The 27983-nt window shown below is 26.1% G+C and overlaps 5 protein-coding genes across 6 annotated transcripts; 4 read left to right on the forward strand and 1 right to left on the reverse strand.

The window, feature by feature from the left end:
* The first annotated feature begins 2985 nt into the window (after positions 1-2985).
* Positions 2986-11789, forward strand: LOC128951857 (glutathione-specific gamma-glutamylcyclotransferase 1-like). The gene is made up of 3 exons (XM_054297141.1): positions 2986-3714; positions 9534-9569; positions 11056-11789. Exons 1-3 carry the CDS (start codon positions 3565-3567, stop codon positions 11653-11655), a joined length of 786 nt encoding a protein of 261 aa, XP_054153116.1. The 5' UTR covers positions 2986-3564; the 3' UTR covers positions 11656-11789.
* Positions 11790-19510: 7721 nt separating this feature from the next.
* On the forward strand, positions 19511-21053 carry LOC128951949 (uncharacterized). 2 transcript variants are annotated; one of them, XM_054297257.1, is made up of 3 exons: positions 19511-19757; positions 19829-19922; positions 19980-21053. In XM_054297257.1, the coding sequence occupies exons 1-3, from the start codon at positions 19705-19707 to the stop codon at positions 21018-21020; spliced, it is 1188 nt and encodes a 395-aa protein (XP_054153232.1). In that variant the 5' UTR covers positions 19511-19704; the 3' UTR covers positions 21021-21053. The 2 variants fall into 2 exon arrangements, with proteins under 2 accessions (XP_054153232.1, XP_054153231.1); XM_054297256.1 differs by having other exon boundaries at positions 19829-21053.
* A 352-nt stretch (positions 21054-21405) lies between these two features.
* LOC128951769 (mediator of RNA polymerase II transcription subunit 7-like) lies at positions 21406-22745 on the reverse strand. Its single transcript, XM_054297038.1, has 2 exons — positions 22631-22745; positions 21406-22181 (listed from the first exon to the last, which is right to left on the reverse strand). Exon 2 carries the CDS (start codon positions 22173-22175, stop codon positions 21444-21446), a length of 732 nt encoding a protein of 243 aa, XP_054153013.1. The 5' UTR covers positions 22176-22181; positions 22631-22745; the 3' UTR covers positions 21406-21443.
* A 119-nt stretch (positions 22746-22864) lies between these two features.
* Positions 22865-24416, forward strand: LOC128951877 (inactive peptidyl-prolyl cis-trans isomerase FKBP6-like). Its single transcript, XM_054297165.1, has 3 exons — positions 22865-23042; positions 23105-23235; positions 23312-24416. The coding sequence occupies exons 2-3, from the start codon at positions 23117-23119 to the stop codon at positions 24378-24380; spliced, it is 1188 nt and encodes a 395-aa protein (XP_054153140.1). The 5' UTR covers positions 22865-23042; positions 23105-23116; the 3' UTR covers positions 24381-24416.
* A 627-nt stretch (positions 24417-25043) lies between these two features.
* LOC128952419 (kelch-like protein 10) lies at positions 25044-27824 on the forward strand. The gene is made up of 12 exons (XM_054297817.1): positions 25044-25248; positions 25318-25697; positions 25761-25843; positions 25906-26102; positions 26167-26442; positions 26506-26578; positions 26632-26714; positions 26782-26827; positions 26896-26934; positions 27000-27114; positions 27172-27455; positions 27574-27824. The coding sequence occupies exons 1-12, from the start codon at positions 25130-25132 to the stop codon at positions 27784-27786; spliced, it is 1908 nt and encodes a 635-aa protein (XP_054153792.1). The 5' UTR covers positions 25044-25129; the 3' UTR covers positions 27787-27824.
* Positions 27825-27983: the final 159 nt, after the last annotated feature.

A 27983-nucleotide genomic window follows, 5' to 3' on the forward strand; every position in this document is an offset into this window, starting at 1 on the left:
TATGCCTATTATTCTAATTAAATATTATTTTTATTTTTAATTGTGTATAAAAAGCAAATGCAAACATATTTATTATGATAACACATATTAATGTATTATAAGATATAATTATCAGTTGTCTTGTGTATAAAGTTAATTACAAATGATTATATTTATGAATTATTATATTATTATTATTATTATTATTATTGATGAAAATAATGATAAAAATTGGTCGATCTTTTCATTTTAAACAGATTTGTAGACTTAAATGATTAATTTAGAATAAAAAAAATAATTGTTTTTAAAACAATTTCTAGTAAATATTTTTTTAAAAATATATGACATCTATTTATAATTTATATGTAATGTACAGTGTATTAAACATATCTCTTACTTTTATATTTTGCCTTAAAAACACAACTATACAATTGTTATTTTTAGCTATTAATTTAACAATCAAAATATACTCATGTTATTATTTATTATTTTTATTAGTATTATTTTTTTTGTTAAAAACAAAATAATATTAATGAAAAAATACATTTCATGCCAATTATATGTTATATTTTTTAAAAAATAAACGCTATTTATTCTATTGTTTTTTTTATAAAAATTGTTTTAATTTTCACAAAACCAACACATACAATCATTGTTTACTTAATTTATACATTTTAATATATACCATTTTATAATACAATTATGTAATAGCAAGAAAAAAGTAAGAAAAATGTTTTTAAAATATTTTTAGTCAAACATCAAGCATATTATCTAAAGATTAATATTATTTAAAAATAATTAACAAAAAAAGTCAGTCGCGATAATCTGTAAAATGAAAAGAATAATTAATATAAAATATTTAACATATTATATAAATATTATATATGTTTGTTATTTGATGAAAAGTGAATGCTTGTGTAAATTAATTTAAAAATTAAATCAATTTTTATAATAAAATTGTTTAAAAACTTTAAAAATATTCGTTTTATCTTTTTTTAATTTACTTTTAAAAAATCTTAGAAAACAACAATTTTTCAATCAAAACAATGTCAATGAATGGTGAATGAGATGATAGAGTGAGGGGAAAGGGGTTTACATTCATTGCTTCTGTCGGTATCATCTCATTATGACTTTGAATAGTATGTCGACCTCATTGGTTGGCCCTAAAGGTAAATACTTTGGCCCACATCTCAAACCTCCTGCAGGGGTTTTCCACACTAACATTGGTTTCATTAATTTGCTTGTGTTGTATGTTTCAATGGCACTGAACACTAGTAGTTGTGTAGTGATCGGTGTTTTGTATTAAGAAATTTAACTAAATTGACATTACATTAGATTCTACAACATTTGCATACATCATAATGTCCTGTAGATAAACATACGTATAGTTTATATATATATATAAACTATACGTATGTTGAAATGTTGTAGAATATATATATATACATAAAATACTACAAATGTAGGCATAGTATGTGTCGGGATATGTAAACGTAAGTGTTTGGTAAATACCTGGTATATTGTTTGGGGGCAATCATATTGGTTGTCAAATACATGGGACAGTACTGGTATTGATTTGGTGAGTGTCTCATGAGTTTGAGCCCATGATTTATGACTGTCTTTATATCGATCATCATATCCAGGGTCATAGAGACGGTCGTTGTGACGATTGTTAATGTCTTATATATATTGTTTAAGTCCAGCTCTTAATGCACGTTAATGTTTGTTCATTAGTGACGCTTCATTTGAATGTCTCATTTGCGCCCAAAAAGTGGCTGTTCTTTGCCTGTCTTTCCTTTTACTGTCGCTGTTATGTGCCCTCAAAGCCATAATAAACCGATAGCTCTCTTAAACACTTAATCTCTCTCTCTCTCTCTCTCTCTCTCTCTCTCTCTCTCTCTCTCTCTCTCTCTCTCTCTCTCTCTCTCTCATAGTTTTTCTTGAATCGGCTAACAATTATCAGTTGTGTGCATAAAGTCTTTAAGACTGACAATAATGTAAGGAATGTCTTGCAATGGATTTTCTCAATCAATTCAATGACCATTGATTTCCTTAAATCCGTAAATAGTTTTAAAGTAATTTAGTATTTCCGCGAATCTATAGAAACCCATTACTTATTTATATAATACACTAATAATGATAATATATTGTACACTACAGTAGTTTACTATTATATTAGTCATAAATTGAGTTACAATTCATTTTGTGGCCAAAATACTTAACACCCTTACTCTTCATATAATATTATATTACTTTATTATTGTAGTATTGATGACATATATCGATAACTATAAAAATTATTAATAAAAACAATAATTATTAATAAAAACAATAATTATTATTAAGTAATTATCGTGAAAGCAATATATCCGTAGTTTGAAAAAATAGTGAAATTCATTGTAAATGTTTTTTACATAAAATAAACTTTTATTAATTTTATTGATTGCTTTATTAAAGCTTATTTCAAACAAATATGATAACAACTGTGTAAATATATAACTAATTTAATGCTTAGACAAACTTTTTAAGTTAATTCAAATGATTTTTTTGGACATAAAAATTAGCTAATTTAGTGTCAAAAATAACTTGCAATAACAGTGTATCACATTGTTTTGCTATGTTAATAGATGTGCCTTTTTTGCACTTTTTTGAATAGTACTGTACATACAGKAGAAACCTGACGTCAGTGTATAGCACAGTAATACAGTACTTATGTGTAAATAAAATACAGTCAAAGCTATTACTCATAAACATATCGATGAAAAAAATATAATTTAATATATAAACAAATTATGTATTTTATAATTAATATATAATTTTGTTTTGAATAATCTATTGGCTATGAAAATTGTATAATACTAAATTGTTATAAATAAAATTATATTTCAAATAATATAATAGTTGTTATATATAAAGTAAATGTATGGCAACAATGGGCACCGTTTGCATCATTCACTTCTACACTACTGTACTGTACTGTAGAGCTCACTGTATAATAGCATACAGTATAGCAATGCCTGAGATCTGGTAATCATTTTTTTCAGCACAAACTCAATACAACTATAACTACATTTCAATTCAAGTGTCGGTCTATTGAATAGCATTTTTGTATCAGTTGTTACTATTAATAGTGTAATAATTGTCATTACAATCAATGTTATGATAAGACAAACTCATATCACAATGAATTTATGATATTTTTTAATAACTTTATAACTAATTAATTATTTAATTAACAATAATAACGGGTCTATTAGTATGTATATATAATTTAGTGAAATATCATATGTTATATCATATAAGTTATATGATATACATATAGTATATATTAATTTACAAATCGATGCATTACTACTGTGTGTTTGATTGTAAACGAGTTAAACATAAAAATATCTAACAAATAGTCATCTCTGGTATCATAAGTGGCGCTAACTTTCAAAAATTGTCGCAGTTTTTCATTTGACAGTATTTGTGCCCCCATTGTATACCCCTTTTTGCCACACCGTAGTTGTAATCAGTGTGTGGTAATCCTCGTGTGAATTGTCGACAATTATTTTACGGGTTGTTGTGTCCAATTGGTAGGCAATGTCGGGATCGGCCCTTTGGGTGTTCGGCTACGGATCTCTTATCTGGAATCCTGGCTTCGAGTACAGCAACAGTCAAATTGGACGCATCCATGGCTACTGTCGACGATTTTATCAGGGAAGTGATACACACCGGGGAAATAAACAACGGGTATGTCATACCAGTGCATAAACATACATACATACACACTATACACTACATTCCTAACCTCCCGGTGTCCAACACGTGTATTTACATTGCTTACTAAATTAACTATAAATCAATTATTATACCAATTAATACTATATAAGACTATAGATCTGTCATTACATTCAAACAGCAGTTATATTGTTAGCAAAAAAAACAAAAAATTATTTTATTTAGCAATTAATATAAATCTCTTATTCAAAGGTCACCACAAATTTGAAGGATTTTTTTTAAAACAGACATTAAATTATTTTTTGTTAACTGACATAAAAATACTTTTTCCATTTACTTTCAAATATTTAAAGTTTAAATACATTTTTTATAATTTGAAAGTTGATTATCAGTTAAAATTAGTATTTCAAATCACAATCACAAACAAAAGTTGAATTATATTTTTTATTTAATTACAAATTTGTTGTTTTTTATTTTTTTATCGATTTATAACAAAATATGTGCTTAGCATGTGATGTCTGTATTCAAATGGTTTGCCTTATGTTTGCAATATTATATCTTTTACTAAATCATAATATATATTATTTACATAACTAAAAAATATTGTATCAATAATTGATCAAGGCAATAAAAAAATGATATCCTGTTACTATTTGTATATTACCGGCAATATTTGAGTAAATTTATATATACTGTATACTTATTTGCATATATGATAGTTATATCATATAATTTATTTGGTATTTATTTTAATTAAAAGTATTTTGTATATTTGTATTTGTATAACTTTGAGTGCTGCATTTATTTTATTTTTTAAGAGCATTTACTATAATTTTTAGCTAAATTGATGGGATTTTTAAAAATTATAGTTTACTTATATTTTATTTTTATTTATGTTGCTGAAGGATATCCACTTATAATATATTAAAATAAGTGATTTTAATCTATAATATTTTTAATACTACTATATAATATACTTTATATATTAAATACCTGTACATACTATTGCATATGTATTATATATCAATGAAATTTACACAATTTTCTGTCAAAAATGACTAATCTTTTTGAAAGACTATCTAATATTACTAATCATATGATATTTTTTATAGTAAAAGTATTGTCTCATTAAAACTTAATATTTTTATTATTATAAATTTAAAACTTTTTTGAGAGCCCACTGATAGCCAATATATACATTGTTTTTAGGAAAAGAATTGGAATAAAATTAAAAAAGTAATGATTATTATTTTAAAATTAATTTTATTAAATGTTATTATTTGTTTTATTATGTTTTTCATTATATAATTATATTTTTAATATTCTAATGATATTTGATACAGTAGTACAATATATGTAATTCATATAGTATTATGAATCCTATTAATAGTAGACTTAATGTTTTGCAACACTGAAAACATGTGAATCTAATAAAATAGATTATAATTATTATATTTATGAGTACTTGAGGTCATCGACTGACATCACTGTCTCTTATATGATATGAAAAGAGGTGCCATATGTTGACCAAAATTTGTCTATTTATTTACAAAAATATCATACACTGTATGCTTAGTAAGCATTGCTTACCAAATAAATTGCATCAAATCTATAAATGATTGTTCAAAAGCAACCATTTGTTTAATTATCTTTAACTTTCTTAACGATTAGTGATATATCTTTTGATCAAAAAGTTTTGCGGAAGACATTTCTGGTGACTAATCAATCAAATACTGTGACAATCAATGAATACAATACTAACTCTATGTTAAATTTATGTGAAATCTATTAATAGTTTTATTTAAATGATTTTATTTTAGAAAAGTTTATCATAAGTTTAATGTCAAACATGATATGTTTTGCATGCTTTCAAATAAATTTAATTATGGGTAATAATTGTGTGCAACAAATTTAATTAAATTTATTGAAAATTTAACTATTATTTTGTTTGACATATGAAATACCTTAATGATAAAGAGTAGTGAATGACAATCATATCAAATGGCATATAAATCTAAAATTTATTTATTGATTGAGTAATAAATTGAAATCGATATTAAAAACATAAGAAATGCTTTAATTATTTTTAGTTATCTCTTCCCCTATCAATAGCATTCAATATATAAAGTTATATACAGTAGTATTGATTGGATTTCTCGTTAAATTTGATTAATGGATAAGTATTACATTTATCGATATATTAAAAAAGTGTTGAAAACTTAATGAAAGTTTTGTTTGAATTTTGCTTTTTAATTAACTTAGTTTTGTTTGAATTTTGTTTTTTAATATTATAGATATTAGTAATAACTATAATAACAAGTACTTATTCAATGTAAAAACAAAGAGCTATTATATTAATTTAATCATATTTGTTGTTTTATGAAAAAACTATAATTTTTTGTTTAGACTAAAGATATACGTGTGAGTTCAATACTTCAACAAAAATGACTTTTTAATTAAATATTATATTAATAAAAAATATTCATATATTTATTTATGCTTTATGCATGACTTACAATTTATATTTTATTTAATTAACTAATTTAATTACAAATCAACTGATAATTAGTATATTTACAATCTCAAGCATAAAACGGGTCTAATCATTGCATATCAGTTTAATTTTTTTGTTGATATAAACATTAAATTATTTAAAACATGTGAATAATTTTAAAGTTTATAAGTTATCTGTACAATGAATATCTTGAATACCAATGACTCTTAGACTTTCTCAATGTTTTAATTGTTTTTGTTTAGCTGTTTAACAAAATTATATTTAATGTCAATCAGAAGTTATTTTGATAATTAAATGTAATTTTTTATAGTTAAATGATCAAAAAAAAATTTATAATATTTACATTAATGGGAAAAATTATACATATATTATACTATATTTATATATATTTGATACGACATGTGAATGTCAATAAGTTTCAGTAACATTAATAAAGTTTTATAAGGGGTGATCCACAAATTACGTTCGCACATTTTAAGAAATCTAGACCCCCTCCTCCCTTATGTTCGAATGTAGTCATTTAAAAAATTACGTTTACATATCCCTAACCCGTTATACCCACACATAAGAAATAAAATATTATTTAAATGCGAAAGTTCTTGAGGTCTCTACCCCTTCCCCCTCGTTCGCAAAAGTTCGCTTTGGCAGACACCTCCCCAAGTGCGAACGTTATATGTGAATTACCCCTAACTATTTACAAATCTTAAATCAAGTAATTAACAAAAATATTTACTTTTAATTTATAAATTAATTTTGATTTGAGTGAATGAATGAATCTCATGTAATTAATTTAAGTGATTTATAAATTATAAATCATTTTTTTGTAATACATGAATCGTAAATAATATTTCTATAAATAAACTTTTATAATTTTAACATAAATTGATGTTTTTATAATTTTTATATTAAATTCAATCGTTTGTTAAATTACTAGTATCAGTGTATACATGCAATGTATTTACTACTTATGTATATCATTTTGTATTTTAAAATAAATAAAATATTTATAATATTTATAATGGATTACTTACACAATGCAATGTAGAATAAGAGAGTACTAAAAGTGATTTCAAACTAAAAGATAGAAATATTTATAATTTTATCCAAGTATTTCTTATTTATATTATTGTTATAAAAATAATAAAATATTATATACTTTATATCATTATTATGAAACAATTGAGAGTTTCATAATTCATTTGACAATTTAACTCAAAACTATTAATTCTCATTTGTTTATATACTAATTATATTCTTGATATTTAATTTATTTTATAGATTACTTATAAAATATTACAAATATAAACACTGGTATATTTATTTTTAAGCGTTTTTTATCCATTCATGCATTATTTTACTTGAAAATTAATTATTTTGTATTTTTACAATTTAAAATTTTTATGCATTTTTTTCTAGAATAATTTAAATCCAGTTTTTAGCATTGAATTACAGACATTAATGATAAATTATAAGTTTATCACAATTGTTTGAGTATATTAAATAATTTATATACATTAAAGATATTTTATAACGTAATCTAAAATATATTGTAATTAATTTAAATATTATAAAATAACAATTTATAAAAATACAAATATTCATTGCTATTAGTTGTAATTTATAATATATTTTTTTTAATTTTATTATTAATCTGAGCATTCAAATGATATTTATTTAATTTAAGATTTTATTGAAGAGACATTTTATTAATTTTAATTAGTCATTCATTGTATTACAACTAACTATTATCAATAATATTTTGCAATTTTAATTAATTCATAATACTTATATTTTCTATTTAATTATATATACTGTATATTTATATTTTATACAATATAATAAATTAGATATAATAAACATTTGAATAATTTTATTTATTTTTTAATATATTACATTAAAAATGACATTAGTTTATAATATTAGTTACTAGTTAATATTAGTATTATATTATATAAATTTTATATATATACTGTTTTAGTTGCTATTAATTACATTGTACTGTATTTTACAAATTTACATATTTTAATAAACTCATATTTTATATTTTAAAGATATTTTTTATAATAGCTTCATAAATAGCTTTAGATTAAAGAAATGTATAATTTATTACATATGTATATATTTATATATAATTTATTATGAATTATGATAATTAATATTACTTTTTTAATTATTATAAAGATTAAATAATAATTATTCTATCATATCTAATTAATTACTTAATTAACCCATAATTATATTATTATTGGAAAATATAAATATTTCTTTTCATCCATATTAATGATTATTATTATTATTAATTTTTTTATATACATTATATTGATTAATACAAGTGAAAACTACACGATATTATGTACAGTATAATGATTTGAGGCAATGTTTAAATTTGTTGATTAATAAAATAATTTTCATTTACATGTTTTCATGTTTTATATTGTATACGAAATCTTATAAATGATTTGCAAAACTATTTTTGTAGATTTATATATTAATTTATAATTATAATGACCTAAATTACTTTTAAAAAATATGCCCATTGACTCGTTAATTAATTATAGTATCAAATAGTATTTATTTCTATTTTTACATTATATAAATCGGGTAAACATATTATATGAATATTTATTTATTTATGAACACAATCTTTACGATATTATAATTGACTTTATTTTAAAGTAACAAAAATATTAAATTAAAAATTCAAATATTTAAAACAAAATATACAATAAACGTTTTTATTGATTAATATTTGGAAATTAAATAAATTATATTTGATTTTACATTTTTTAAACGTATTTGCTTAAATAATTTATAAAATTAACGATAAATTATATTAAATATATAGTTAAGTTTTTAGATGTTATATTGCTTTAACTTTTTTATAGAGTAATTTTAAGTAAATTAATATAAAAATAAATCTGTATTTTGTGTTTTTGTTGTTAGTGTTACAAATCATTTTGAAATATGAAAATTACTTAATACTTTAAACTGTTTATAATCTTTTTTTCTCTCTATCTCTTTCTCTCATTAAAAATCGTGATACTTAAGACATAAATTAAAAATAATTGAAACTTTTGAAAAACCTAATAAAAATAATAGTAGTTTTAAATACATATAAAAACTTGTGAGAAAATCCTGTGAAGGGATTAATGAATGCATACTAAATGAATTAACAAAAAAAATATTTTAAAAAAATAAAACTCATACCTAATCATTGAATTTTAGTTAATAAAACACTTTTATTTTTATTTTAATCATAATTTTGACTTTGATTTGTACTAATTTATATCAATTTTTATGTCCGAAAATATCACAGATTGGACGTGTAGTAACACTTATTGAGGAGGAAGGGGTGAGTTATATTTTTTTTTAATTTATTTATATATTTTGTATAGAAAATGAATTTTTAATAAACAATATTAAAAACATTTTAAAAATATTTATAACGTTAAACATACTATCATTTTTATTAAAACTATTTTCCATAATTTTGTGTTGGATAACAAAATTAATGCAAAATATAATATGTTTTTAAACTAATTATAAAATGCAAACAAAAACAAATTGAAAGTCGGAGGCAATTAATTTCCTTCGCCTCGAGTTATGACTGACTATAAGTATATAAATTTAATAGAAATCTAAAACAACAAAAACTTGAAATTTTGTACTCAAAAAAAAATTAGTCTAAAACAAGAAGCTATTTAAAAGCCTAAACAATAATTGACAATTATTTATATTAATAATATACATATTTCGCATCATATATATATATATATATATATATGATATTATATGATATCAATATATATATATATATATATATAAAGTTATGTTTATATTAGGCTTTCATTTAACTGATTGCGACACAAGTCTTGAGAGAAAATGAACTCTTCATTCATTGGGAGCGCACCCGACGTCTTGAGCCTAAAGCTATTGAGAGAGAAAATAGAGAGAAATTTGCACTCATTTTACATAACTATACGATATATTATATACAATATATATATATACAGTATATAGAGATTTATGTATATATATTTAAAGGAGGGGTCAATGAACTTTGCAATAAACGATACAATAATTTTGATTTCGGACCCGAAGTGAGGACCAGTTTATCATTAATTGTCATTCTTTGTCTCATTTTTCACTTATTTCTCACTCATTACTCTTATTTTGATCTAAAACAACAACTATCAGCCAAAGTCATTCATATCACTCATAACTTAATGCACGACTTTTACCACAAAATTTTATATTATCTTTGAATTTGAAATACTATTTTCAAATTGAATTGAAAACTTTCGGTGCTATGGACCGCATAATTGTTGTCAAAAATGTTTGACAACAACCCGATCCCTGACATTCACTCAATGGTTGTGTCCATTGATGTGTTAAATCATGCATTTCTTTTATCAACCAAATAGTTATTTTTCACTCTCATTCACTCAATTTCATGTGTTTGACATCCAAATAGTGAGAGACACCGATGTTTTATAACTCATGAATTGTTTTGTTGACAATAAGAAAACATCATTTTTATGGACAATGAATATCTCTATAAAAATTTCATAAAAATTTTTATTGAAAAGCGTATGATAAGAGAAGTCACACATTAAATATTAAGAAATATTAGTATTAAATAATACTGTATTATAAGTTATACTGTAACTAAAAAAGTTATAAAATAGGTTTCTAATCTTGTTTTTATATACAGTATTACAGTAAAAATATAAAGTATTGAAAATATAAAATTGATATAAAATTGATAATATGAGTTATTTAGATATATATTTTATTTATATGCATTAGTAACTAATATGTTTTGCACACATCAACAGGTGTCCACTTGGGGCCGGGCTTTTCAATTGACAGATGAGTCGTCGACATTAGCTTATCTGACAAATAGAGAGTCATCATTGGGTGGTTATACAACAGTGATCGCACAGTTTCATCCGCTTGACCCAAGAGAGGAGTCCTTTCCAGTTCTTGTCTATATAGCATTGCCCTGTAATTCATTATTTCTGGGCTCAGCACCACTGGAACAGATCGCCAAAGACATAGCTTACTCATCGGGAATATGCGGACCAAATGTCGAATATTTGGCAAAATTGGCGGCATTTATGCGCATTCATTTGCCGCATGAAAGTGATGACCATTTGTTTTGTTTAGAAGATTCGGTCCAAGAAATTCTCACTAAAGATATGAATTACAAGTTATTAAAACTTTTTGATGAGGCCTTAGAAAATGAAATCAACGATTTGATTGAACTCAAGTCTGTTATCAATCGTATGGACTCAGCATTGGATCTGTCATCGACTCCCACTACTCCTACTTCTTCCAGTAGTTTCTCAGATAGTGATGTTAATCATCGCATGGAGTCGTCATCTAAACACACGGATAGAGTAACAGTCCGGAAGTTACGCTGTATTAACAAATAGACTGTCAATCAAATAATGTTTTTCGCTTACTTTCAAAATTATCATATTATTGCTTTTAATAACAACAAAAGCCTAGAAATTAAACGATGTTTTATTTATTTATTAAAATTTAACGATTAGGATATTACTATAACACGACAATCATTTTAAAATATTTTAGGCATTTATTTTTAAATAAGTTTTTCAATTTATTATATTATATTTTTTATTTAAATTATTTTTGATTAATAAATTACGAATTTTAAAAAATGCAATATATTTAAGAATATTTGTGTTTTTATATAATATATAAATTATATAAAATACTTTACATGTATAATATTAATGATAAATAAATAAATGTAAGTTTATTTTTTAAATATAAGCAATTTATTTTTAATGACAATGAATAGTGCAATTAAAATGAAATCAAACATTAATGCGAAACACAAATCAAATTTAAAAATCATTTTATAAAATGCTATTTTGTTGTCTAAAAAAGTAAAACAGTGTTTTACTTGAAACTGTCGGAGTGAGCGATCGCTCGGAACAGGTATAGCGCACCTGTAGCTTAGCTCAACCGGCGGTAACAATAGATCGCTATATTATAGTAATGGTAATGAAAATCTCACAAATTTTGTTAGAGTTCTTCTCATAAGAAATTGTGAGAAAAATAAGAGAAAACATTAGAAAATAAAGTGAAAGACCAGAGAGTGAGGGCATAGGGTATACACAAGGAAAAAGTGAGGCACAGCTAYACACACACAAAGATACACAATATTGGGGAGGATTGGGGTGTTATTCAAGTGGTTTTTATAGAGAAAACTTATTCTTTTAAAACTTCTCTTTAAGATTTGTTCCCACGTTTCCCACGACTGGGTCTTTTTTCCTCTCTCTTTCTCTCTCTCTCTCTCTTCTCTCTCTCTCTCTCTCTCTCTCTCTCTCTCTCTCTCTCTCTTAGTGTACAATATATGGATTGATATATATATGTTAAATATAAGTATATATAGTATGTATAAATGTGTATACGTTGAGCACTGGTACAGAGCCATGACTAGTGCCCATCGCTACTCATCGCGTGCCGAAACAGGTGAAAGACGTTCGTGAGAAAGCACTGACTCACCTGAGACTATACCTTAAGGGTCTAACCAATAATACCTAATACACACAATCAAAAATAWATATATATATATATATATAGCTAGTGCTGGCCATCTCTATCGTCTCTCTCGTTTTGATGGCAGTACAGTAGTAGCCCATCATATCCAGCACCAGAAGCAACAGCTGGCAAATCAGGTCATACTTCATGATTATGGTTTGAAACTTCAACTACTCATATGTAAAATGGTTTTACTATAAAAGCCATAGCTTAAGAAAAAAGGAGTTAATAAATTAATTTTATTTTTTACTTAAATTATATTTTTAAAAGATAATGTTATTTCTAAATTACTGATCCCATTATACAGTATAAAGAATATTAATAATTTGTTTAGTATTTTGTTCTGTATTTTCATGAGTTAGTTGTTCACAAAAATATCACATATAATATACACATAAAAGAGTTCCCACTTATTTGGGACAATCATTGTATACACAAAAAAATAATAAATCGTGAGATGTTTTATAATGTAAAACGATTGCTATCTTTGATTCACTATCTAATGATTTTTAAAGTATAAAAACGGTATTTTTATTTTATTTATTATTACTAGTTTTAGTTTGATAGTAGCAGTAGTCTCTTAGTTGCGTCTATTTAGTTAGACATAAATAATAATAATACTGTAATAATAATAATAATAACGATTTAATAAAAAAAAATTATATTCCTTGTTACACATTCTGTATATAATTTATATTCAAAAAATATAGCAATTTATCAGCTGATTAATCAATTGTATGTGAAAATTACAATATTATATCTCACTATTAAATTAATGACAGAAACCTTTTCAACCCAATTATAGAATAGTGTTTGAGTTGTGAATTAAATTCAATTTATTGAAATCAATGACTATTTTTATTAACAGCACTTATATAACTGACTTAAATGTTTTGTTGTATTTATTGTAAGACATTCATACAAAACAAGATATATTTATTCATAAAAGGCATCAAAACTGCATTTTGTTTAAAATAAATCATGACTTGTTTGTCATTTGTAAGCAATCATTCATTTTTTAACAAATAGTTATGTCATTCATTTAATTGTATAAACTATTTATTTATCCATCAATTTAATCAATAGATGCGGGTTTCCAATGAAATTATGACCTCGTTTTTCATTRAAGTCATACACCCTGTTATTCAATTTATACATTGAATTTCATTTTATTTAATAACCCAATAGTTTGATAACAATAAGATTGACCAAATGGTAAAATACCCACACTTAACATGTCTACAAAAATTTTATATTTAAAAATCATTAACCATTTAAAAATACTTTGTATTTGTTTAATATTTTTTATATATTAGATGTTCTAATTATTAATATAGTTATTACATACAGTATTACGATATTTATATATACGAAAATTAATTTGTATATTAGTTTACAAATTATTATACCGGTATATAAATTTACATTATAAGAATTTATTAATTTATAATACTATCTAATGATATACTATATAAATAATATTAAAACACAATTTAAGTACTAATAACATAATAAATTGAGTTTATTTGAAATATCTTTAGTCTTTACATGTGTTGAATAAAACTGAATACAGAGTCTGTAGTACTGAATGGCAAATAAGTGTCAAAAATCATTATAATCTCATTGAACCCTCAGCTCAATGCCAAACGTTATGTTGTTATTAAATGTCGACTTTTAGCTCATTTTCATAATTAGATTTGTTGTCAAAACATAGTATTTTCTCACATAATGAAAGATTTTTAAATAAATAAAATAATAATTTTTATCCTCACAAATATTTGAAAATACTTTATGAATAACAAATGCTTAACAAAATATATTATTATAATTATGTATATAATATTTAAAAATTATGTCCAAATTTTTATTATACATATTTACATACAAATAATTTTTAAATAAAAATTGAACATAAAATTTACATTAAAAAATATCTATACACTTAACAGATCATATGGTTGTGGGAAACAAATAATTGATACCAATGTTATGATAACTGGGTTCATATTATACTACTGGTGCCAATGCCAGGGTCAGTGCTAGTTCCAGGACCAGGGAGGACTTACATTTATTTTTAGTACAAGTTGTACAACCATTGTAATAGTATTCATCTTTTTTTCAAAGTACATACACTCAGAAAGGTATTACATGAACTGTAAGAGAGAGAGAGAGAGAGAGAGAGAGAGAGAGAGAGAGAGAGAGAGAGAGAGAGAGAGAGAGAGAGAGAGCTTATCGCACGTGTTTTTCTACTTGTTTGGTCCATTCCCACGATAGCCTATTCTCAAGCTTCTGGTGTCCACAACAACCACGCGAACACCTTTTGCCCGCTGGCTCTCCAACTGTCACTCAATTGTATAATTTACTGGCAGACCATTTACATGTATATAATATATTGTTTATTATTTATATATATATATATATTACACATAACTTGTATTTATTATTTTAATATACTGTACTTATATTTTAATAAACTAATACAATATAACTTTCAATGTGAATATAATATTAATTAATTTTTTGGACGCAAAATGTTGTATAACATCTTATCCAAGAAAATGAGATTTCAAATAAAAAAATACTGTATTATAACAAAAGTTAATTTTGAAAAACCAGTAAAATAATTAAAATTAGATTTATAGGACAGTTGTGAATTGCCTATTAAATAGATGTCATAATAGCTCGACTCGTAAGATGAGGACTGGTATGCTTTTGCACCTGATTTGCACATTATATGTTAGGTTTATTTATTAGTGCCGTAGTCTGTAAGGCACAGGTAGTAACAACATAATAATGTTGCCGTCACTACTCTATTATGATTATAACGATAAACAATAAATATGGTAAATAAATAATACTTTCACAGAGACTATCAAATAAAAGATTTTTTTCAGTGCTTTAAAACATTGAAGACGTGAATAGAGAAAGAAATTGTTATTATATAACATTAATGAATATACTTTATGTCACAACTGACTGATCCAGAAATTGCCATTTCTTGTGAGTGGTTAAGCATTAGTGATCTTCACACACACTATCGTTATAAAAGTCAAATCCAAGGTTACAAACACTTAAACATTACATTTGCTGTTCTCTTAACAAACAATTTTTTCTCAATTCTTATCTTACATTTAGTAGAATTGTTTGAACTCATCTGAAAAGTCACTACTGTTTTGTGTCTTTTTTTGTTTGTTTGTTACACTACTATATTCGCTATATTTGGTATATTTTATTCATTGAAGTCAATATTGAAAAAAGTAAAATAAAAAAAGTTTGTTATTTGGGTTTTTTTGACACTACTTTCGGTCTCTCTCTCTCTCTCTCTCTCTCTCTCTCTCTCTCTCTCTCCTGCATTAACAATAACTATGACAATGTCTCGTCACCATTATTTTCATGATCCCTGTGTTGTTACTGGAAATGATGATAATAGTAATGGTAGACTAATAGTTTGTGCACCTGTTCCCCGAACCGTTGCCCCATAACATTACACACCATAACTATTACTTCATACTTGTGTTAAAATAACTACTTCTCGGACACAATCGACTAATTCAATAATAAGTTTTTAAGATCAATGCATTTGATAAAAATACAAATAACACATAACTTTTGCTCATAAAGTTTTCGATTCACTGTTTGACAGTGTATTATATGTCCAAAATAAATAATAAGAGAGAATTTTTTATTTTGTTAACAATTATTTACTTTTTTGCAAACTTAATGTATACAAAATGATTAATTAATAGACTATTTAAAGGACACGTTTCGCTAAACGAAATGAAAAGTTTGCACGAAATCCCAATGAATTTAATGTAATAATTTTGGTTTTTATTTTGTTTTTAGTCCTTGACTTTACTATTAATTTTTTATTACTTATGATTATTATAGATGACATTTTTTATCATTAAACATAACGACTTTTTAAAATTATATTTAATAATTATCAATGAGTAAAATATATTTATTATTTTAAGGCTTATTTATTKACATGAATTTCATTAGATTCAAATTATTTAGATTAATATTTTTTAAAAGTTACATTCATATAATTTGTAATAAGTTAGAAACGTATAAAATTACAATTTTATGAACTAAAATACTATAAATAGTGTATATATTTAATAGTAGTGATCCAAACGGATCGGATACAACTTGGATTGGATCAGATAATAAATAAGTGATACTTTATATGATTTATAAATTTAAATACCAAACATATGGTTCAAAATATTTGTATTTCACAAGTATTGTAATATTTCGTTTAAAAGGCTAACAATGTTAAGACATTATCAAATAAAGGCGAAAAAGGAAAAGCAATGAATGAGGCATTTAATGTTATTATATGGCAATAGAAATATCTAATAATAATAATTATTAGTATAAGAAATGCTAATCTAATGCATCTCTTTCTTTAAATTCATATACTTTTAAAATACACTTTGAATTCATGTATTTAATTCATAAACATTGATCTCTTCACCGAACTGTTGGAGCAAAGCCTCATTTCTTCCTGTTTCCTGTGCTCTCAGTCACTCTCAATGAAGTCCAATGGATGGTGTCTTTAGCATACATTTCCTCACAGCCTATGGTTCCCACCGGAAAAAAGTCAACACAATTTTAAACAGTGAAAACAAAATATAGTATTTTTGTACAAAATTCTCAAATTTTTCTTTTTCTTTATTATTTTGGTGTATTTTAGAAAAAAGTGTGTGACTGAGTGAGTTAGTGTGTGTGTGTGTGTGTGTGTGTGTGTGTGTGTGTGTGTGTGTGTGTGTGTGTGTGTGAGTGAGTGAGTGAGTGTGTGTATGTATGTATGTATGTGTGTGTGTTTGAGTCAAATTGAATATTAAGTTTTTAAAGTTAAAGAATTGAAACTAAACTGAATTGAAATATATTTCCWTTTTTTCGTGTCTCTGTTTATTATAATAACTTTAGTTTTTATAAAACATTAGTGACGGGTCTATAATAATGTAGTATATAATTATCGAGTGAGTGGTGAACACACATTAAAAATAGGAGCAAAACATCTCTTATACAATGAAATAAGTTTTTATATACTTTTTGTTAATTTTATTTGTTGTTTAGCTCATCACTCGTAATGCTTTTTATTTATTTTATTAAATATTCAATTAAATATTCAAACCATACAAACATTATATAATATAAATGATTTGAACGGAGAAAAACAAAACAAAAATAGTTTAGAAAATAAAATAAAGATTAATGAAAAAGACATAAATTAATTTAAATATAAAAATGAATGTCAACTATTGTCGTAAAGTGTAATCAATTATGCAATTAATGCAACCATTTATTCATTCATTTAAAAGTATAAAACACTTAATGTCTGAGTTCACGGATTATTGTTGTTTGACTGCAATTCCTTAACTTAACTATTGTTATCTAATGTCAAAAAACTAATAAAAAACTTTAAATTTAATAACAAAGAAATTTGAGAAAATGCTAATTACTCTTTACTTATATTATAGTTATTTCTAATTATCACATTTTTTCTTGTATTTTTGTCTTCAAATAAGTTATTTAGTTTAAAATAACAAAACTGTTAATATAGAAAATTTAATTTATTAGTTATTTAATATACCGTACAAAATTAATAATAATAATTATAATTATAATAATAATACTAATGACATATTTTTTATATTAATCATATTCGAGATAAAGTCAAATCAAATATGTTTTACAAAATAAATTTTCAATATAATTAAATATTCTACATTAGATTAATTAATTTTTACTTAATTTTATTAAAACAACTCAAAGATAAAAAAATATACATATAATTAAAATTTTAATGAATCTTTCATGCAAATTACGCATATTTATGTAAATTTAACCATGTGCAATTCAATAATATGATAATAATTAGAATTATCAATAATCGCTTATTTGATATACAAAAAGATCATTAAAATATTCACAAAAAAATCTAACAAACAGGTGTTTGGGTCACAAAACAAATTGTAGATAACTTTAATTAAAGTACAGTAAGTTAGATATTATAATAAACTTTTTAAAATATCATTATTAAAATTTTCAATATACAGTATTAACATAAAAAATCTAAATAAGTAAAAAAAATTATAATTAAACAACAAAACAATTTTTTTTAAATATTTTCAATATTTTTTATAAAATAATTTGTTTATAACTTATTTGTTAAATTTATAATATATTTATGTATTAATACTGTATTTTTAAATAAAAAATAATTATTAACTCAACAATACTATTGCCATCTGACGATAATTCTTATACATTAATAACTATTTTTTTGTAAATCTTAATAAAAAATTAAATGATTACTAAATTAAAATCATAAAAAGTTGATTTTATAAAATTATATTTAACTAGTATATAATTTAACAAAATATATAATATAAAATAAAAATTTTATGTTTTTATAATTTTAAAATTAACATTTATATTAATAAATATATACTATTTAAATGTTAACAAACAATATTCCCAGAGTATGAATAATTTATATTAATCATTTAAAATAAATATAATAAATAAATAAAATTAATTTTCTTCTATTTAATTGAATGTTTTATGTAATTTATTAGTTAATTAAATATATAAATTAAAAACAATTAAACGAATAAATAATTAAATTTATTGGGAATATAATGGAAATGTTAGGGAAAATGAATGTAATATTGAATGTATGAATCGTATACTTCAGCCATCTTTATATAGTTAGAGTCAATACAAGTCGTCAAACATAACAATACAGTGAATGCAATGAATGTGTGATTTGTTTGCAAACAAACATTGATTTTGACCACAACTGACACACAAACACATCGACGATATTTCCCAACAATACAACCGATTGGCCAACAAATAGCACCGACAGTCGGACACCACGGCATTGATATTACACAATGCTTGAGGAAAGTACCGGCAATTTCAGCGCCACTCGCAATGTCTACGACTGGTAAGTGACCACAAAATTGATTACTTTTCTTCTAATAGTTGTATTGTTTTACCGGTGCTATCGATGGACAGGTATCAGACATCGACTCACGTCATACTTAATATTATGATTAAAAATTTGAAGGAAAGTGATGTTAAAGTGAAATTAATTGACGAAACTTTAGACGTAAGCTGTAGTCTCGCCGACGGCAGTGAATTCAAACTGCATTTTAATCTCTTTAAGAGTATATATGTATCGGAAAGTAATTGGACGGTCACGCCATCAAAACTAGAGGTCAAACTTAAAAAGACAGACAGAAAAAGATGGCAAAGTCTTGAAGTATTACCCGACAAGACTGGTAAACGGCCGCTAAGTTTTGTTGGTTTTGTTCAGCAACAGAGTCCAACCAAAAAGGCCAACACAGAGATTATACGGGTTAACACATCACTGGTGGACGAGAGTACCGGTCCTAAGTATGACTGGCATCAGACACCCAACTCTGTTATCATATCCATACATATACCGAACCTTACGGAACAAGACGTGAGAGTAGAGTTCGGAGAGAATACCTTATTCTGGTCGTGTAAACACACTAATGATCCGACTTTTAACGTCAAACTTAGTTTATTTAAGCCTATTATTGTTGACGAGAGTTCGTGGAAGTTAACAGTCTCTAAGCTAGAGATTGAACTTAAGAAGAAAGACGGCGGACGATGGGCTAATTTAGAGGCGCCGTCGCAGACGATTAAAAGTGCCAATTGGGTGGTCAAGACTGAGGAGGAATCCGAAGCTCAAAGTTCTAGTGCTGAAGACAGCAACCAAGCAATTACTGATGATATCAACAACGGTATCACAAATGATGCCACTACTAGTGTTGTCAACAATAAAACATTTGATTTGATGAACACAATAGTCGGTATAGAGTCAGATGAGTCAAACACTGATGATATTGTAGATAATGATAGCGCTAAGACTGATGATAAAGTGCTGCAAAATTTAGATAAAATTGTCAACGATTTTAAGGAACGAGAGGCCAAAGAGTCAGCTGATGGAACAGTTGATGAACTGTTAAGAGAAATCTACGAAAAAGGAGGCGACGAAGTGAGACGTGCCATGAATAATAGGTTTACTAAAACTGGTGGTCAAAACACGGATGAGCTTAAGGATGAGGAAGAACAGCAAAATAAAGATGAAGAGTCTTCTGTCAACAATCAAATTCAAATTGATTTGACAGATGATGTTTGCGACCAAATAAACCACACATTAGACGAACCAATTGCTTGACAACTGATGGATACACACAAAGCATTTTTGAAGACATTATATAATTTTTAAAATTGCAAATATTGTCATTCATTTATTAATTTTATTATTGATTTGAATCGTGTTTATATTAATTGAATTATATTTTATTACGAAAATTAATTTAAGAAAAAAATTATAAACAAATAAATTCTTATCCATATCTTATAGTCAATTATTTATCTTTAGTGACTGCAGTATATATCAGTATCTCTTTTATAAACTATCTCTTCATAGACATTGTTTGTAACATTTAATTATATATTTTCATTAATTAAATAATATTCACTATATGAACGTTTCTTTTTGTAAAATTAAGAAATAAATTACTTTAATAATGAAATAAAATGTCAAATAAAATAATGTTTATATAATATAATGATACGAATTATTATTATTAATATATTAACTAAACGCTAATTCTTCAACAAAATCACACATAAGTGCGTCCTTTTCATAGGTATTATCCACTTCTGAACCAATACTATCACCCATTGAATTGTCTAAATCGTTACATTTGGTCACTAATGTGTTGCGATTAATGTCTGGCTTGAGATCTAAGGTCTCATTGATAGTGTCATCGGCTATGGAGTTGATGGCAGTGTTGACCAAATCGATGACTCTATCGATTTGTTTGCTAAGTCTGGCGGATGTTTCAAAGCGCTGTCGTTTCTGTGACTGAATCATCACCCGAATTGATTCCCGTGCCTGATGTGGACGCAACTCATTGATCAAGTGATGCATTGTTATAAACAATAGCTGAATGTCATTGGTTTTAATCTCACGTTTTTCGGTTTCTGGACAGCGAACCAAAACATCTAACAGATCCAAGAAATTAACTAAAATGGATGCATTCATTTTCTTCAGTTCACGTCTGTGGTCATAATCTCTTGGATACAATCGTTTGAGTCCCTGTGACTCAAGCGATCGGATAATTTGGTCGTCCATTGCAATAGTCTGACCAAACATTGAGTACTGGCCCTCTGTCACTGGCTTTGGCGGCTGCGGACATGATTTGGTCGCAACGTTGTCATCAGTAAACAGGTTTATATAGCGCATCGGAGGTAATGGAAAAATCGATGACGTGTTGACCTGTGGTTGTCCTGAAAGTGCTGCCGGCGGCGGTGGTCCAGACATTGTCCACTAAATTATTGTGATTACAATTATTTCAACGATTTAAGTGATTACCGGACGAAACAACAAACAAATATTAATATTAATGATTCATATAATCAATACAACGATTACAACAATTTTTAATAAATATTTAATACATAAAATTGTAACTAAAATTGAGATCAATTCAAGTGATAGTTAGTTAACAATCAATTGACAAATCATTTGAAATCAATTTGTGTTTTGTATTAAATGTCAACAAAAAAAACACTCAAAAATATAGTTTATAAATATTGTATCCCAAAAATGTCGTGATTCCCGAAATACATGTGAATGTTTGGATTGGTATAAATTTATTTGTGATAATTATGTCAATTAAATGCTAAAACATATAATTATTGTTAATATTAAAATATARACAATTTATAAATTTATATTTAAATATTGAAAACGGGAATCACAACATTGGGACATACCGTGAATGAGTGACCGGGAATTACTCATATAATACACTAATTTGAAACATTCATAACATATATTACAAACATTTGTCACTTCCCTTACAATTCAATGCTATTGTAAGCCACAGTTAAACCCTTGACTTTGAGAGTTGATATCAATTGTTATGTTATGTATTATATGTGTGACTCATTATATCACTCACTTTCAACATATGCATACTATTGTTAAAGTTATGAATTATAATAATGTTTTATAAGTACAACAAATGTGAAAATGTGGACAAACAATGAGCGCAACACTTGATTATTGAGTCAGTGTTTAATCAAACGTTGTTTTAAGCGCTAAACCAATGAATGAGTCAATTGTTTGATGTTTTCATTGAATTCAAGTATTGACTGATCGGACAAAACACAAGACATAACAATAGTATTGAAGGACTGATTGTTTTCACCAATTGTTTTGATAATTAATCAGTTATTGACTGACAGAGTGACCCATCAATGGACACAAAAGATAAAGAAGTGATTGATTTGTCAGAAGAATGGGATGAAGACAACGATATGTATGATGTGTCTCGTGATATGGTCTCACTTCCCATACAGAGTAAGAATGCTCTTCGGTATGTATCGGTTGTGACCACAAACTGATTAAATGATTGATTCGGTTGTCATTTGAATTTGATTTGATAACAACAGAGACATCGTTACCGATAAGGGATATGAGTTCGAGTCGGAAGAAAGTCCAACGGAGGAAGAAAAAGATGAACAGGAAGTCTATTGGACTCGCGACCAGATATTGGCTAATTTGGACAAAAATCCAAAGCCCAGTGACATCGGCGAAGATTCCGAAAATTATGACGAAAGGATCAAATTTATGGATACTATTATTGCAGACGGAGTCTACAAAAAGTTACTTCGAAACGGAACTGGAGAACGGATTAATGAGAAAAGTGCTGTTTTGTATAATCTTAACGGTTATATTGAAGGACAGGACGAACCATTTGACTCGACATGGCTTAGGGGTCGACCAAACAATCATCGGCTAAGTCACGATACTTTACTTCCCGGTCTTTATTTTGCTATAACTTCTATGAAAAGAGGTGAACGATCTGAGTTTGTGGTGCGACCTAACTATGCATATCTATCGATGGGTTGTCCACCGCGAATACCACCTGATTGTACGGTTTTGTTTATCATAGAAGTGATTAAAGTGTTCGAAGAGGGATCTTTAGCTCATTTTGATACCATTCCTTTTGAGGAACGATCAGAAATTTCTTTTGAAACAATCTATAAGTTGTGTGATGAAGAACGTGTGTCAGCCAATGGTTACTTTAAAGCCAACCGTATCCGTGAATCTGCTTTCCGTTACAAACGTGCCATACGTTTTCTCGAAGATCTTACCTATAAAACAAATGAAGAACAAAAGACATCAAATGAATTATTATTAAAACTTTACGTCAATATTGCCAACGCTTACAATAAATTATCGAAGACATACTTTGCAATCTCTTATTGTAAGAAAGCACTGGACATCGACTCTAACAATATTAAAGCCCTCTATCAGCTCGGATTGGCAAAGATGTGTAACGAAGAGTACGAAGTGGCCAATAGATTGTTTCAGAAAGCACTCAAACAGAAACCTAATAATACAGATATATTAGATATTATCGAACGGTTGGATCAACGTATGAATGGTCAGCGAATAGTCGAAGAAAATCTTTACCGAAAAATGGGCTCAATTTTCGTTAGCAATAATAAAAAATAACTTTCAAATGATTTTTTATTTTTTGATTAATCAATGAAACGCTTAATTCTGTTTTTTATTCTGGTTTTATTAAAACAAATTTTATAATAATTATAATTATTATGAAAATTTGATAATTTTGTTATTAATAAAGAATATAAATGATATAATTACTGTAAATTTATACAAAAATATCTATTACCGGTCATTAATTTTTAGTGCACAACAATTACCGTAGTTTAATTAATGTCGATTTTCCACAAATATAGGAATAAATAACTTTCATATAATAAATAATATTACTGTATATTTATATCCAAATTAAAAAAATATATTAAATACATAGCTTTTTGAGAAAACTACTGTAAGATTAATATCATTTACTGGTAATATGTTTTTAACTTTTCGTAATAAACCTAAAGTTTTTTCTTCAAACACAAGAGATGGTCAATATTACAAGCAATCCGTAGTAGTGATTGCTTTGGTCGACCACTTGTTTGATTAGTCGTCAAACTGATTGTTATAATTTGTTTGCAATTGATTTAAAGTTAATGTAAAGAAATAGATATAATTAAATTTATAACACTAAATAATAAATTAATTGCTAATTATTATAAATTTTAATCTTATTATTGAATTCATGTATTTCACGTGCAATAGAATATTCTTAATAACATTGCATTCAAACATTTCATAGCAATTATTAACTGGTTTAACGGTTCGATAGGAAAACTGTTAACGGATTTAAGTAATTGAGTTCTTCGACAGAAATGAGTGTCAATCCCATCAAATGGAAGACCAAAAAATCTAAGACAAAGAAGACAACAGTTTTGAGTAAAAAGAAGTCGACTAAAAGTGTTGAAATAAACTTTGTTTTAGAGAATTCAAAGTAATTTGATTTTAAATCAATTGATAATTATTACAAATTACACAAATTTAATACTAACTCATTTACTAGCGATGAAAGGAAAGTATGGATGGAAAAGCTGTTTGATCTTCAAAGAAACGCCGTTTTCGTCGACTCCAATATCGTGACCTCAGACTTCCAGAAGTTCCCCATTGATCGCAATCTCTTTGCAGCCATCAGTCCATACTTTATGGCTCTCTATTCAAATGAATTGTATTCAGAAAATCAGAATCAAGAAGTGTTTTTACCGGACATCTCATCAGAGATCATAAAAATCATTATTCATTTTGTATATACGGGACAACTGATTGGCATTAATGACCACAATATTGAAGCACTTATTCAGGCAGTGAATAGACTTCAGATCAATGGTGCGACCGATTATTGCTATGAATATTGGATCAAATCGTTAAACATAAAGAATTGCATTCGTATATTTGATTCATTCAATTTATTAAATATATAAATCTATAATTAAATGTCTTATTTTTAAGGTATCTATCAAATGTCACGAATCCTTTTTGCCACTCAAGTCATCGAAAAATCAAAAGAATTTATTCTTTACAACTTCACTGCAGTAATCATTAATCTAATAAATAAATTATCAGTTTTTTAACAATTGATTTGTTTTGTTATTAGATTTGCACCGAATGTCCAGATTTTTATTCACTTAATAGAGACGAATTGGCAGACCTTTTAAGTGATGACCGATTGAATGTAAGCAGAGAAGAGTTTACATATTCAGCGCTTATTTCTTGGATTTCGGCTAACAATCAACGCGTCCAACATTTTGATAAATTGCTTAAAATGGTCCGCTTTGGCAATTCATCTCTTAAGTAAACTATTTTTTAATTTATAAATTTATAAAAAAATTCAAAAATTGTTTTTTTTATTTCTAAGATTTGTTGAATCGACTGTCAGAGAGAATATTCTCGTAAAGGATAATCAAGAGCTGAGTTCTTATATGAATAGAGTTTACGACACTTTGAGTGATATTCACGCAAATCCATTGCCGTCAAAGTTTGACATTCATTTACATCCGTTTTTGAGACCAAGAATTCCTCGAGATATCCTCTTTGTCTTTGGCGGTTGGAGTGCCTCTAATGCCATCAACAACATTGAAACCTATGATTGTAGGGTCAATAAGTGGTATAACATTGATAATCAGTGCTTAATGTAAGATATTGTCTTTATATATACTCTGAATTAAGTAAAATATAATTAAAATTTACTTTCAAGTCAAGCGCCTTATCGTTCATATCATGGCTTACTTTCATTTAATGGTTTAATTTATGTCATCGGAGGCTTTGATGTAATTATTAAATAATTTTAATTTAATTTTCAATAAGTTTGTTATGATTTAAGGGTCGACAACATTTCAATACCGTTTTTGCCTTCAATCCATTGATCAGAACTTGGTCTGAGAAGTCCTGTATGCATACTCCGAGGTCTGTACTTTTATTTTCATCTTTTATTTTTTATATTAATTAAAGTTATTTTATATCTTATATTAAGATGTTATGTAAGTGTTGCAGTTTGTGATGGATTCATATATGCAATGGTAAGCTTAAGAATTATTTGCTATTTTCTCAACAATACTATAATAACAACTTCTTATACTTAAAAAAGGGAGGATTTGATGGAAGTGTTAGAACCAGTTCTGCAGAGGTAAAGTCAAAATAGTGTTTTATTGACATTCAATGCTTTAATCTTAATGTTTAATATTTTAATAGAGATATGACGTGAAGACAAATCAGTGGCAATTCATTGCTCATATGAATCACGCGAGAAGTGACGCGTCTGCGACATCAATGGGCGGAAAAGTTTTTATCGTCGGAGGCTTTAATGGTTTATAATAATTATGTCAAAACATTTTTTATTATTTAAATTATAAATTATTTTCAGGCAGTGAAGTGCTAAGAAGCGCTGAATTGTACGATCCGGAGACCAATGAGTGGACACTTATAGTACCAATGAATACTCCAAGAAGTGGCGTCCAATTGGTTTCTTATGCTAATCAATACTTGTTTGCTATCGGCGGTAATGATGGCAACACAAGACAGACAAGTATTGAAAAATATGATACTCACACAAAAAGTTGGACACAATTGACTAATATGTCTACTCCTCGATCCAACTTCGCGTGTGCTGTACTTGAAAACATCATTTACGTGATCGGAGGCTTCAATGTTAGTTAAATATATTGTTAATCTAAATGTTATAATGTTTAATAAAATATAATGTTATTTAAATTGTTAATATATAATGACATAAAATTATCATAAATTTCATTTTTAATTATTATAGGGAACGACAACTATAGCCGAAGTGGAGTCCTATAATCCGGTGACCAATAGTTGGCAAGAAATGTGGCGAATGGGTCAACACAAGAGTGCTTTAAGTGCTTGTGTTGTCAGTGAACTGTCCAATAGCCAGATATATACGTGGCTCCGACGGGAACTCAATATCAATGCCAATCGATCACAAATCACCACAAGAAGACCAAATGCCACAAATTAGTTACCCATTTGTTTCAAAGAGTCTAAAAACTAATTATATACTGTATTTTATTTATAACTATAATATCCTTTTAATTGTAAACTTCATTTGAATGTATTTACTATATATATATAATATTTATTCAAATTGTAAAAATTAAACTTTAAAGTTGTTTAAAAATAACTATCATAATTCATAAGTAAAATCAACATTAAATT

This window comes from Oppia nitens, unplaced genomic scaffold (assembly GCF_028296485.1).
Source record: "Oppia nitens isolate AA-2021 unplaced genomic scaffold, nextdenovo-longstitch-racon4-pilon3 scaffold1_pilon_pilon_pilon, whole genome shotgun sequence".
Taxonomy (NCBI): domain Eukaryota; kingdom Metazoa; phylum Arthropoda; class Arachnida; order Sarcoptiformes; family Oppiidae; genus Oppia; species Oppia nitens.